This window comes from Tupaia chinensis, unplaced genomic scaffold, assembly GCF_000334495.1.
Source record: "Tupaia chinensis unplaced genomic scaffold, TupChi_1.0 Scaffold146187_1, whole genome shotgun sequence".
NCBI classification, from domain to species: domain Eukaryota; kingdom Metazoa; phylum Chordata; class Mammalia; order Scandentia; family Tupaiidae; genus Tupaia; species Tupaia belangeri.
The window spans coordinates 1,046,934-1,059,895 of record NW_006206042.1 but is presented as its reverse complement, the minus strand read 5'-3'; the positions used below and the strand labels follow the sequence as shown (position 1 = coordinate 1,059,895).

Genomic DNA, 12,962 nt, shown 5'->3' with positions numbered 1-12,962 from the left:
TCCGCGTGGGAGCTGCCCAAGCAGGCACCCGACATGATCCTGCTGGACGACAACTTCGCCTCCATCGTCACGGGCGTGGAGGAGGGTGAGGATGACATCCGGCCGTGAAGCCAGCACGCCTGCCTCTCTCCCATTGGAGAACCCGCCTGGGCTTCCAGGCAGCCCCAGCCTGTTGTAGCGTCCCTCAGACACCAGCTCTTCCTCTCTTGGGAGGATGGGCAGCCATGCTTCGGGGGCTAGGGGTGGGGAAGGGTCCCTCTAATCTCCCTGATGCCCTCAGAACCTCCCCACAGGCCGCCTGATCTTTGACAACCTGAAGAAGTCCATCGCCTACACGCTGACCAGCAACATTCCGGAGATCACGCCCTTCCTGCTGTTCATCATCGCCAACATCCCCCTGCCTCTGGGCACCGTGACCATCCTCTGCATTGACCTGGGCACGGATATGGTGAGGCAATCCGTGGGCACAGCGGGGGACAGGTGGGCAGCAGGTGGAAGCGGGGTGCAGCTGGCCGGGCTGCGAGGGTTAAAGGCAAGCACAAGGCCTGGGAGGTAACCGCTCCTTAGTAAGCGTCTGTCTAGTTAGGGTGAGGCTTCCTCAATACTGTCTGTCCACCGCTCCTGGCAAAGCCCTCTGCTGCCCACTGCCCGTGCCCGCAGGTCCCCGCCATCTCCTTGGCCTATGAGGCAGCAGAGAGTGACATCATGAAGCGACAGCCACGGAACTCCCAGACGGACAAGTTGGTGAACGAGAGGCTCATCAGCATGGCCTACGGACAGATAGGTGCGCAGGCCCCAGCTCGGAGGGACCCTAGGGCGCGAAAGGGCCCCCAGAGGGCTCTTCCCCAGGTTTTCAAAGGGACGGAAGAAGGGTCAGCTCCCCAAGAGTCAAGACCTTCCATCTCTGGCCCTGAGGAGCTGGCCCCACCCTGCTGCCCTTTCTGACCCAGTCCTGCCTCCTGCCCAACACCTACAGGGATGATCCAGGCACTGGGCGGCTTCTTCACTTACTTCGTGATCCTGGCAGAGAATGGTTTCCTGCCATCACGGCTGCTGGGCATCCGCCTCGACTGGGATGACCGGACCATGAATGACCTGGAGGACAGCTATGGCCAGGAGTGGGTGAGTGGCACTGCGAAGATCCGGGCATCGCGTGTGAAGCAGGGAGTGGAGTGCCTGCCTACAGGAGCCAGCTGGGGCTCGGGGCTAAGGCGGGTTAGGTGCCCGTGGCTGTCAGCTGCCCTGAGCCCACACTGCCCTCTGGTCCTACCCTGTCCTCTGACACTCTCGCCGCTCTCTACCTGCCCTCCCGCTAGACCTACGAGCAGAGGAAGGTGGTGGAGTTCACCTGCCACACGGCCTTCTTTGCCAGCATCGTGGTTGTGCAGTGGGCTGACCTCATCATCTGCAAGACCCGCCGCAACTCGGTCTTCCAGCAGGGCATGAAGTGAGCACCCCCCGCCCCAGGCAGTGTGCTCAGGGCACACTCAGCAACCCATATAGGCTGGCTTCCAACCCAGGAAGCCACAGCTCCTCCCCACGCTGGGCCCAGATCTGCTAACGGGGTATCTGATCAAAGACCCAGCTGTGTATCCATAGCCTGGTTTGTAACTGGCAAGCAAAGAGGAAGGAATGTCGTGACTCTTTCTAATGAGTTCTATTCTGCTCCCGAAATGTGCATTGTCACAGCCTCCTTTCTTCCTTTGTATCTCTCCATACTGCTGGCCTTCCTTCCTCCTTCCCTCCCTCCCTTCCTCACCTATAACTCCATACCACCCCCTATCCTTTGCCCAGTCTAAACCCAGGGTCTTCTGTGCTCATGGCACCTGGCCTGTAAGGCCGCTCTCTGTGGCCTGGCTCTCAGGGCCAGGGTCAGCACCTCTCATGATGGGGGTTGCAGCACGCCAGGCACCATGCTGAGTGCCCAGCAGGCATGATTCGCCTTTAGGGTAGCTCTAGGGCACTACTGTTTACATTCATGGATGAGAGGCCCCCAGGAGGTGAGACCACCTGCCTCCAGTCACCCAGATGGCATGCAGAGGTCGAAGTGGGAGCCAAGCCCTCGTCTTCTGCGGACCTGGTCTCACTCCAGCAGTGCATTACCACTGCACCACCCAGCCAGCCCCCGTGGATGTTTCTAATTAACTTTAAATGAGGAAATATATTACTTACTAACAAATGCAGGTTGAGAGACAAATCAATTAAGATAGGGCTTTTCTTAGGAAAAAAAAAAAAACATAGGAGGGGTCTTTAATAAGAGAAAAGTTTGGGACTACCTGTCTTAAGCCACGAAGAGGTGCCCTGCATAAGAATATAAAAGATCCAGTAACAATAGGATTAATCGCTGTCCCACAATTTCCCCTGCAGCCCCTATGACATAAAAGGTTAAATCTACACTTTACGGAGAAGAGTTGAGCATTCTTACACCCCAAAGCTAGTGAGGGGACAGGGCTGGGAGTAGATCCCACCTGTCTGGCTTCAGAAACTGCTTGTCAGTTCTGACATGGTGAACACGTGTTAACCACGACTGTGCGGGGCGCATGCCCTGTGCTAAAAACTTCACAGATACTCTCTTCGCCACTGAGTAGCTACAATGAACAACCACCAGGGACTGTAGGAGACGGCAGGAGTTCCTGAGAATGCGTAAGACACACAGGGGGGCCAGCCCATGGCTTGGCATTGAAGGGGGCCGGATTGCCCAGCCAGCCATGATTTGAAACCTGGCTCCAGCAGTTTGGAAAACATGTTGGACATGTGTGCATGCGTGCCTCCGATCCCGGTAAGAGGGAGACAAGGAGGAAAAGGTATCGTGCTGTGAGTGCGTCTCACCGGATGCTTTCTCCTTCTCCCTGTCGCTCTCTGTTGAACACACCCTCTGGAAATGATATATTAAATTATGTAGTTTAAAAAGGACACGGGTCTTGCACTATAAGAAAGTCAGAGATGACATTTTCATGAACTGTGTGCCTTGAGTCTAACAATATTCTCAGCTACATGAGGGTAGGCTTTGGTTCGACCACTACAGAGCCCATTACCCAACAGCTAACGAACAATTATTTTAATGGATGAATGTACACACCATGGACCACAATCAGAGGTAAACGCAGCAAGCAGAAAGAAGAGAAAATCTTCCTCTGGTTACGCAAAGCATGAGAGAGGATGTTTGACGAGAACATAGGCAGGGGTCATTTATGCCCCTTCCTTCACACTCTGTCCTCTCTCCCTTCTCTCCCTTGCCTCTGGGAGTGTCCCTGGATCTCTGCCCGACTGACCTCCCTTCAAGAACGACCTATCCTCCTTTGCTTTTCCAGAAACAAGATTCTGATCTTTGGACTCCTGGAGGAGACGGCATTGGCTGCCTTTCTGTCCTACTGCCCAGGCATGGGCGTGGCCCTACGCATGTACCCGCTCAAGTGAGTGTCACATCCCTCTAGGACCCAAGTTCTGATACACTCGAGTCCTACTTTCTGTGACCGCAGTGCCAACCTCTCATGCTCCTCCATCGCTTTCAGGGTCACTTGGTGGTTCTGTGCCTTCCCCTACAGTCTCCTCATCTTCATCTATGATGAGGTCCGGAAGCTCATTCTACGGCGATATCCCGGGGGTAAGCACCTTCACAGCCCACCCTAGCCCTCAGCAAAGTCCAGCTCCATCCCGGCCCGGCTGGCTACCCCTGCCTCCAGGGCTCCAAACCCAGCCTCTGCCCCCACTCTGGATCCCTGGCTTTCTTCCTCAATTTTCAGGAATCTGGGGTCCCCAGTCCTCAGTTCTTGACTCATTGAAAGCTGTTCTCCCTGCTCTCCTCCGCTCATCATCTAAGTCCCACCTAACTTGTAACTGGCATCTGAGGACCTTCACCTACCCTTGGAATCACAGAACATAGGAATTAGAGGGGCCCTTCACGATCATCTATTCCCACTGCCATATTTTGCAGCTAAAGAGAAGAGGCCCAGAAGTTAATTTATTTGTTCAGGGTCACAAAGTAAGGACTAGCAGAACAGGAACTAGAATCCAGGCCTCTTGATTCTCAACCATCAAGCAATAATTTTTTTCTCAACAACTTTTTAAAAATGTATTTATTTATTTCTTCGATGAATAAGAGAGAGAGAGAGAGACAACACCCCATAGTGTCCCTCCCAAGGGGGGAGGGCCACGCTGCAATCCCTTCTCCTCCATCTCCTCCTGGAATCTTAGGCATGCACGCACATGCACACAGCATAATTTTCAAGTCACCAGGTCTGGGACCTGAACCATGGTTGGCTATGTGGGAATCCAGCAATGTAACCACTATGCTACCTGCTGGCCTCCCTAGTAGTGTCTTGATGCTGCAATCTACCCTACCCCTGGATCATAGGTGTGTGCAGAAAGGTCTCCAGACATGAGCCTGGAATGCTCCCGTGTGAGTCAGCCTCACAGTGCTCCACATTTTGGTGTTGCACCACCATCTCCCAATAAGCATTTTTGATCACTTACTAGACTAGACGTTATGAGACCAGCAGATGGTATAATGGTTATGTTGCTGGACTCTCACATAGTTGACCATGGTTCAGGTCCTGAACCCAGATGGCTTGAAACTCGCACCGGGCACCTCTCATGCTCCTCCATCGCTTTCAGGGTCACTTGGTGGTTCTGTGCCTTCCCCTACAGTCTCCTCATCTTCATCTATGATGAGGTCCGGAAGCTCATTCTACGGCGATATCCCGGGGGTAAGCACCTTCACAGCCCACCCTAGCCCTCAGCAAAGTCCAGCTCCATCCCGGCCCGGCTGGCTACCCCTGCCTCCAGGGCTCCAAACCCAGCCTCTGCCCCCACTCTGGATCCCTGGCTTTCTTCCTCAATTTTCAGGAATCTGGGGTCCCCAGTCCTCAGTTCTTGACTCATTGAAAGCTGTTCTCCCTGCTCTCCTCCGCTCATCATCTAAGTCCCACCTAACTTGTAACTGGCATCTGAGGACCTTCACCTACCCTTGGAATCACAGAACATAGGAATTAGAGGGGCCCTTCACGATCATCTATTCCCACTGCCATATTTTGCAGCTAAAGAGAAGAGGCCCAGAAGTTAATTTATTTGTTCAGGGTCACAAAGTAAGGACTAGCAGAACAGGAACTAGAATCCAGGCCTCTTGATTCTCAACCATCAAGCAATAATTTTTTTCTCAACAACTTTTTAAAAATGTATTTATTTATTTCTTCGATGAATAAGAGAGAGAGAGAGAGACAACACCCCATAGTGTCCCTCCCAAGGGGGGAGGGCCACGCTGCAATCCCTTCTCCTCCATCTCCTCCTGGAATCTTAGGCATGCACGCACATGCACACAGCATAATTTTCAAGTCACCAGGTCTGGGACCTGAACCATGGTTGGCTATGTGGGAATCCAGCAATGTAACCACTATGCTACCTGCTGGCCTCCCTAGTAGTGTCTTGATGCTGCAATCTACCCTACCCCTGGATCATAGGTGTGTGCAGAAAGGTCTCCAGACATGAGCCTGGAATGCTCCCGTGTGAGTCAGCCTCACAGTGCTCCACATTTTGGTGTTGCACCACCATCTCCCAATAAGCATTTTTGATCACTTACTAGACTAGACGTTATGAGACCAGCAGATGGTATAATGGTTATGTTGCTGGACTCTCACATAGTTGACCATGGTTCAGGTCCTGAACCCAGATGGCTTGAAACTCGCACCGGGCAGTGTGCAAGTGTGCCCAAAATCCTGAGAGGAGAATAGAGGAGAAGGGATTGTGGTGTGGCCATCCCTCCTAGGGGGAGGCGGTGATTTCTCGTTTTCTGTCTCTCTTTGTCTCTGGCGAGCACATGTACCCTGTAGCAAAAATCTCTTTTAAAAAAAATGGATGGCCTACAAACCAAATATGACCCATGAATATTGTTTGGTTTGATTTGCCCAATATTTTGTGCATGTTTGGCTTTTGAAATTGGCCCAATGTCTAAAAACTAAAGCTTTCACATCAAATCTGAATTTGACTTCTGAAAAATCAAAAGAGCCATCAACCCCATGCCCACATTCCTACACACTCACTGTGGATGGCTGCCCCCTGTAGATGCTATCTCCACCACGGGCCACTCTCCACCACTCCACCCTCCACTGTGCTAAATAAGGATCACAAGCCTCCCCGAGGCAGGCTCACCCTTCTCTCCTCGCTTCCATGTTCCAGCTCATTCATTTCCTTCCCGTTTCACGTTTTTACAACCTGCTTCACCGAGCGCCTTCCCCAGGCTTCTCTTTCCACCTGAACCCCTAGAAGAGTGCTCTCTTGCCTTCATAAGCTTACTGCAACCCCCGCCCCCAATCTCTCCAACAGGTTGGGTGGAGAAGGAGACATACTACTGAGCCTGGTGGAAGAAGAACCGGGCACGGGAAAGATGGGGTGCTCCGGAGGTGTTGCAGGGATGGTGAAGGGGAGGGATGGAAACATTGGGGTGTTCCTTGGGGGGAAGACTTGGGGAGAGAGAATGAGGCAACTCAGCAGGCTAAGTGGAGGGAGTAGGTAAATAAGTTGGAGGTGACTGCCACATAGACCTAACTGTGATCAGTTTAGACACCGCATGGTAGAGTCCCCTACTCGATCCTTTTCCGGTCCACTCTACTAGGTTCTTTTCCACTGAGGAATCAGGGACTACCCCAGTCCTCCCTATTCCCCATCCCTTTGCCCTCACCTCCTACTTGAACAGGTCAATGTCCAAAGGCAGGGACCTTTCAGATCACCAAGTGTCCCTGTAGCTCTCCGACCTCACTCCCCTGCCCACTTTCACACCTTATTTGCTTCCTGCCAAGCTCTGTCTGCTTCGTGCTCTGCCTCCTGCTTTAGACCTTGACATTACAAAAAGCTCTTCCTGGTGAGAATAAGGGCCTGAAACCAGAAAAGGAAGCTGCTGTGGAGTCCAGGCTGGTCTTCTGTCGAGGCTAGCTAGAGACCTGCAGAGGAGAGCCGGGCACACAGGTGGGAGGTTGGAGACAACTGGCTGGAGGAGGAAAATACCAAGGAGACAGAAAAGGATAGAGAGCGTGCCAACAACAGGACATCTGATGTGTCTCAAGTCTCCAGATAGACGTCGTAGGCTCCAGGTCCCACCTCTCCTGATTACCCGCCAGTAAGCCAACTTCAGATCTCATCAGAGTAGCAGCAGAAGCAGGACCAGAAGGCAACTGAGAAGCTTCATGGAGACACCACAGCCATGTATGCAGGGCACCCCACTGAGCTTTGGTTGGCGGTCCTCTTGGTCCACAAGGCCAGATGTCATGGGAGCTCCAGCTCTCTCAATCACATATGCTTGGTGACAGCTCACTCTTTAGAATACTAAGTCATTAGAAGTTCATGTTTCTCCTGGGAGGAGGGTTGCTAACCCTTCCCATGGCCCTCCCCTTCATGCCCATCTGGCTGAACCTGCCTCACTCCCAGGCATTGCCAAGCCAGCCCTGAAGGCGTTCTCTAGCCATTGGCTGAAAATGGGGTGGAGATGTCCTATATTCCAGGGACACACAGTATCAGCTTGGGTCATGGACACAGAACCTTGAACAAGAGGGAAACTATTAGGAGCTTTGCCTCCTGGAAAATGTCCTCACTCTGATGATCACTGTGTTCACTATCCCCAAGGTAGGAGTTGGTTTTCAGGCTCCTACAATAGATACTTTTCTTTCCGGTACTCCCTTTCCACCTAGTGTTTTTGCTTTGCAGGCAGCTCTGCCCCTTCTCCAAGCCTGGCTTAGAAGGCATTGAGGATGTCCTATGCAGAGGGACCTAGATGAGCCAAGTGAGGGAAAACACCTAAGGGGAATGGAAGACCTAAGGCAGAAAGGGAAGAAACACAAACACATTAGGTCAAGACCAGAGACAGTCACCCAATGGCCTCTATTTCATTGCACTGGAATTTTGCTTTATCAGAAGTACCTTGAAATAAGTGAGTCATTGCCTTGGGCTTGGAAAGCTAAATGGGAAACCATGTTATTTTGGGTGGGATAATTTTGAGATATTGACTGTGGACAAAAGTTTATCTTTGCACAATCAATAAAAACTGCATTTGTCTAGTAAATTAAAAGCATAAATAACATTGCTATGGGTGGCACATTTAGTCTACCTAAAAAAAGACTTTTCAAGCACTTTAGGAATATCCTCCATCTAGAAGTAGCAAGTGCATGGACTAATTATCATCAATCCTTACGTGTTTGTTAAAGAAACATCTATAGGATCTTTACTTGGTGACCTTTTGTAAGACATTAGTTTAAGGCACTACATATGTACTTGAAAATAATAAAGTTGCATTTCTTTATGAAAAGAAAAATAAAAACTATCACGATGTGGATTTCTACACCTCCTACTTGTCTCCCTCCGGATTGTGGTATTGAAATGTGTGCTGTGGCAGGGGTTGGCTTACTGAGGAAGCAACAAGAAAGGGCAAAGGTCCAGATTAGCATCAAAATGACCTGGGAGCAGATGATATCAGTGGAGAAAATGCAGATGAAGTGAGGTTGCAACACAACCTAAAAGAAAATGTGTAGGGGCCTCCTTCCTCATGGCTGATCCTCCCCACCCCCTGAGCGCCTCGAGGTTTATCCAGGACTAGACAAGGGCTGTGAGCCTGTGAGGGCCCACAGCCTAAAGAATGCCTCTGTTTGTTCGGTTCCAGACCCAAACTGGGTTATTCTCAGCATGGCAGGGTTGAGGGAGGAGACGGGGCCTGGGCCCTGACTAGCAACACCGGTTAGTCTGTGCCGTGTGCAGTGCCCCATTCTGGGGTCACCTTCCGAGGACAGAGGTAGATGCAGCCCATGAAATTCGTAGTAGACATCTGAAGCCCTCGGGGACAGGGTGTGGGGAGCAGGAGCGAGGGATGCTGGTGAGTTGGAAACGGGAGGGGGTGAGTGGGCCATGCGTACCTCTCTGAAAACAGGAGAGAGGAAAGTACCAGCTCTCACAACCTACGCCAGAGTCTCGAGCTAATGGTCAGGAGTCCATTCCCGCCCAAGCCATCTCAGGGCTCCTTTATCACAACCCTAACAGTGGCAGGGGAGCATCGGCCACAGCTCGTTTCTTTCTGTAATTACGTCACATTTTTATTTGTCCAGTCCCCTGCACACTCCTGTGAAGGTCTTAATTCTGGGCAGCCCCTCTCCCGGGAACACTTTTCCTGGTTACTGACACACTTAGCTTCCTCACTTCATTCAGATCACTCTCAAACACTACCTCCTCAGAAAGACCCTCATGGACCACCCAGATAAAATATCACTCCTGCTTCCTCTTTCTCCAATCGCTTTGTTTTTATTCATAAATAGCATCTTAAATTTAGTTAGATAGATAAATGTAATATATCAAAATAAATACATGTGACTTCAGTGCGTGCCTCTATATTTACTTACACAGTTTATTCTCTTGTATCTTTGTTCATCTGAATACCCTAGAATAATCCCACAAAGACAAAGATTCTATTTCTTTTGTTCACCGCCTTTATCTTGAACATCTAAAACAATGCATGATACACGTTAGGCAATTATGAACTTTTTTTTTCTTTGGATGAATGAAGGAATCATGACAATAATCTTCCAAGATAGAGACTCTTATCTACAATTTACAGACGAGAAAGCTGAGAACATCATCAGAGGCAGGATTCGAACCTACACTGGTCTGGCTCCAGGGCCAGCAGTCTTCATTGCCACGCTATACTCACCTGCAACCACAGGAGGGAAAAACCTGTGGGCACAGAGGGACCCTGGTTCACCCAGCGGTTTACTGAATTGGGGAGGCTGAAGGGGAGCCAGGACTTTGCTGACAAGGAACAATTGCAGGACTGGCCAGACCTGGTGGTTAGAGCCAGAGAAGGCAGAAGCCATGATCCTGGGATGCAGGAGGGGGTTAAAACAAGAGGCATAAAGAGATCCACCTATCTGCCAGGGGATCTTGGCAAAAAGAAGAGGGACTCTAACCATAATGTTAGAAGTTCAGGCCAACTTCTGACCAGGCAGAAATTCTTTCCATGACATTTCTTTTTTATCTAACAGAAAAGGAAATGTGATCATTCATCGGAGACAGATGACCAGCTCAATGTTCATAACTCTAAGAACACAGCAGAAAGTAGGAAACAGTGGCTAGATGACTATCGAAGGAAGATAGTTCGTACAAAATGAGTTTCCAAGACACCATTGGCCCCAGTGAATTCAATGGAGAATTTTTTCCGAATTCCTCGAAGAACGTCTTTATGTTATTTAAACTGTACTAGGATACAGAGAACGTTGGGTTGCCCCATCTATTTTATGAGACAAGCACTATGCTGATAAAATGTTATCATAAATGGATATAATAACTTGATGGCCACCAAATAGTGGAATATGAAGATCATATATTACAAGGAGAGTGTTACTAACAACTACCATTAACCAGAAAAACGAATACCTAATAATTTCAAAAGATGTTGAGAAAGCTCCCATAAAACTCAACATCTAATCCCGATTAAAATGTTGTACTGGCAACTCGGTTTGCGAGACATGCCGGGGAGGGTACCATCAGGCAGCATGGAGGTTAAGGTCAACGGATCCCATATGGCAGACTTGGTGGTTCAAGGCCCAAACCCAGTGACTTGAGAATCATACTGGGCACATGTGCATGCGTGGCCAAAATCCTGAGAGGAGAACGGAAGAGAAGGGATTACAACATGGCTGTCCCTCCTGGGGGTACTTCTCACTTTTTCTCTCTCTGTCTCTCTCTGGTGACCTCATGTACCTTACGGCAAAATAAAAGAAAAAAGAAGAAAGACATACTGGGGTATGTGCATGCATGCCTACCATCCTGACAGGTGGGGGAAATGCAGGAGAAGGGATTGCAGCGTGACCATTTCCCCTGGGGGGCGGGGGCAGTGCTTACTCGCTTTCTCTCTCTCCCTCTTTCTGTCCCTCTCAGGCAAGCACATGCACCCTTTGGCAAAATTTATTTTTAAATATTAGAGGGAAAAGCCGACCAGAGAAGAGAGGAAGAAATATAGTAACTACAAAACTAGTAATAATGGCAACTATAACAAAAACAAAAGCAACAACATCTAACACCCCGAAGAAGGACTTTGTATTAGGTCATCGGGAAAGTCATGACCTATTTTTCTGTGTTTTTTTTTTTTAATGCAAAAAGACATCACGACTTTCCTGACAGCCCAATATTTAAATAAAGAAACAAACTAGAATTCTGAAACTGGTTTTTTTTGTTTGTTTGTTAATTTGGTGAAGGACATAACTACCTAAAAATGGCCCCAAGGAAGTAAACAAAACAAGTAGGCACAATTTAAAAAGATCACAGAAGTAATAAGTTCAATATTACAGGAAACGAAAATCAAATATATCTCTAACTTTTAGAGAGACTGAAAAACACATAGGAGCTGGACTGTGGCACGGTGGTATTATTAAAACACGTTTTTCTGGGGGGTTAGCCCACATGAAGGAGTCCCTGGTACTCCAAGGACAAGCGTGGCCTTGCTCTGGCACTGGCCGAGGCTATGGTGGATCACGGCGTCAAGACCTATGGGTGGTGCTCTCTCTCTCCTGATCTTTCTCTGTCTCGCTTCCTCAGAGAAGAACTAAACTTTTAAAAATATAGCACAGGGGGCCAGGAGGTGGTGCAGTGGTTAAGGTGCTGGACTCCCACTTAGCTGACCACAGTCCGAGTTCTGGACCTGGTAGCTTACTTCCTAACTTTTCCTCTCTCTCTCCAGAGATTTAGGGAATGTAGCAAATAGTATTTATTAAAGAAAATTTAATGCATCTATGGTATTAAAACATGGAGCCTTGGGGCTGGCAGATGGCGTGGTGGTTAAGGGCGTTGGACTCCCACATGGCTGACCACAGTTTGAGTCCCGGACTTGGCGGCTTGCTTTCTCACTTTCTATCTCTCTTTCTCTCTGTCACTCCAATCCTCTCTGGTCAAATTGAAATAATAAATAAATAAAATAAAATAATTCTTTTTTTTTAAAAAAAGACATGAAGCCTTTGGAAGGTAATTACAGTTAGAGAAGCACCGGGCCGGGACCCCCACGACTGAATATCAGTGGCTTTACAAGAGAGAGAGCTAGGACATATGGACACAGGCACACACACTTTTGCTCTGTGTCACCTCGGGACTCTCTATAAGGTCCCCACCAGCAAGAAGACCTTCAACCTTGGACCCCCAAAACTGAGCTGCATAAACCTTTATTCTTTATAAATTAGTGTGTAGTGCAGTTGTGGTGACAGAAAAATAGACCAAAACAGAGAGCTTAACTTGACAGCTAATTGGGAAGACAGAATGTAGTAAATTTTAAATTACTGTAGAAGAGTCTGCCTAATATCAATTCAAATCTTTACATATTTTTATAAAAATGTTGTTTGTGCCATGCAGCTGCGAGAATAATCAGGCAGCAGGCAGGACTCTCAGAGTGAGTTTTCTCTGTTTCTTTTTGTTTTTATTTGCCAGAGGGCACGTGTGCTGCCCACCAAAGAGAGAAGCAGAGAGAGGGAGGCAGCACTCCCCTGCAGGGCATGGTCATGCAGCAGCCCCTTCATTTCCCCATCCTGTCGGGATTTGGAGCATACACACACACATGCCCCAGCATGTTTTTTAAGTCACCAGAGCTAGGGTTCAAACCCTGTGTCTCAGCCACGTGGTATCCAGTTGCCTTAGCCACCAGGCCCTGGGGCCAGCCTGAATCTCAGAGTTTCACATAAGTAGTTATGAAGCAAATGAATAGGTAACTGGGATGCTGGTATATTTACCCCCAACCAATTTTTTTTTTTTTTAGGTTTTTGCCTTAGGGCACATGCACTCACCAGAGAGAGAGACAGACAGACAGACAGAGTGAGAGGGGAAGTGAGAAATCATCACCTCCTGGGGGGATGGCCACACTGCAATCCCTTCTCTTTCATTCTCCTCCCACACACACATACCCAGCATGAGTTTCAAGCCACTGGGCCCAGGACTTGAACCACAGTCTGCAA

The 12,962-nt window shown here is 49.1% G+C and overlaps 1 protein-coding gene across 2 annotated transcripts in view; it reads left to right on the top strand.

The window, feature by feature from the left end:
• The window catches only part of LOC102483255 (sodium/potassium-transporting ATPase subunit alpha-2), a 97,943-nt gene that overhangs the window by 21,789 nt on the left and 63,192 nt on the right, over window positions 1–12,962 (top strand). The window contains exons 16-23 of one of the 2 annotated variants that reach the window (XM_006168837.2): window positions 22–85; window positions 294–448; window positions 661–784; window positions 977–1,122; window positions 1,317–1,447; window positions 3,312–3,413; window positions 3,513–3,604; window positions 6,319–8,330. The exons of the other annotated variant lie outside the window; for it this stretch is intronic. Coding sequence (XP_006168899.1) covers window positions 22–85; window positions 294–448; window positions 661–784; window positions 977–1,122; window positions 1,317–1,447; window positions 3,312–3,413; window positions 3,513–3,604; window positions 6,319–6,347 — 843 coding nt within the window. The 3' untranslated portion in view covers window positions 6,348–8,330. Of the gene's footprint in view, window positions 1–21; window positions 86–293; window positions 449–660; window positions 785–976; window positions 1,123–1,316; window positions 1,448–3,311; window positions 3,414–3,512; window positions 3,605–6,318; window positions 8,331–12,962 lie in introns of those variants that run through there. 2 annotated transcript variants of the gene reach the window in all.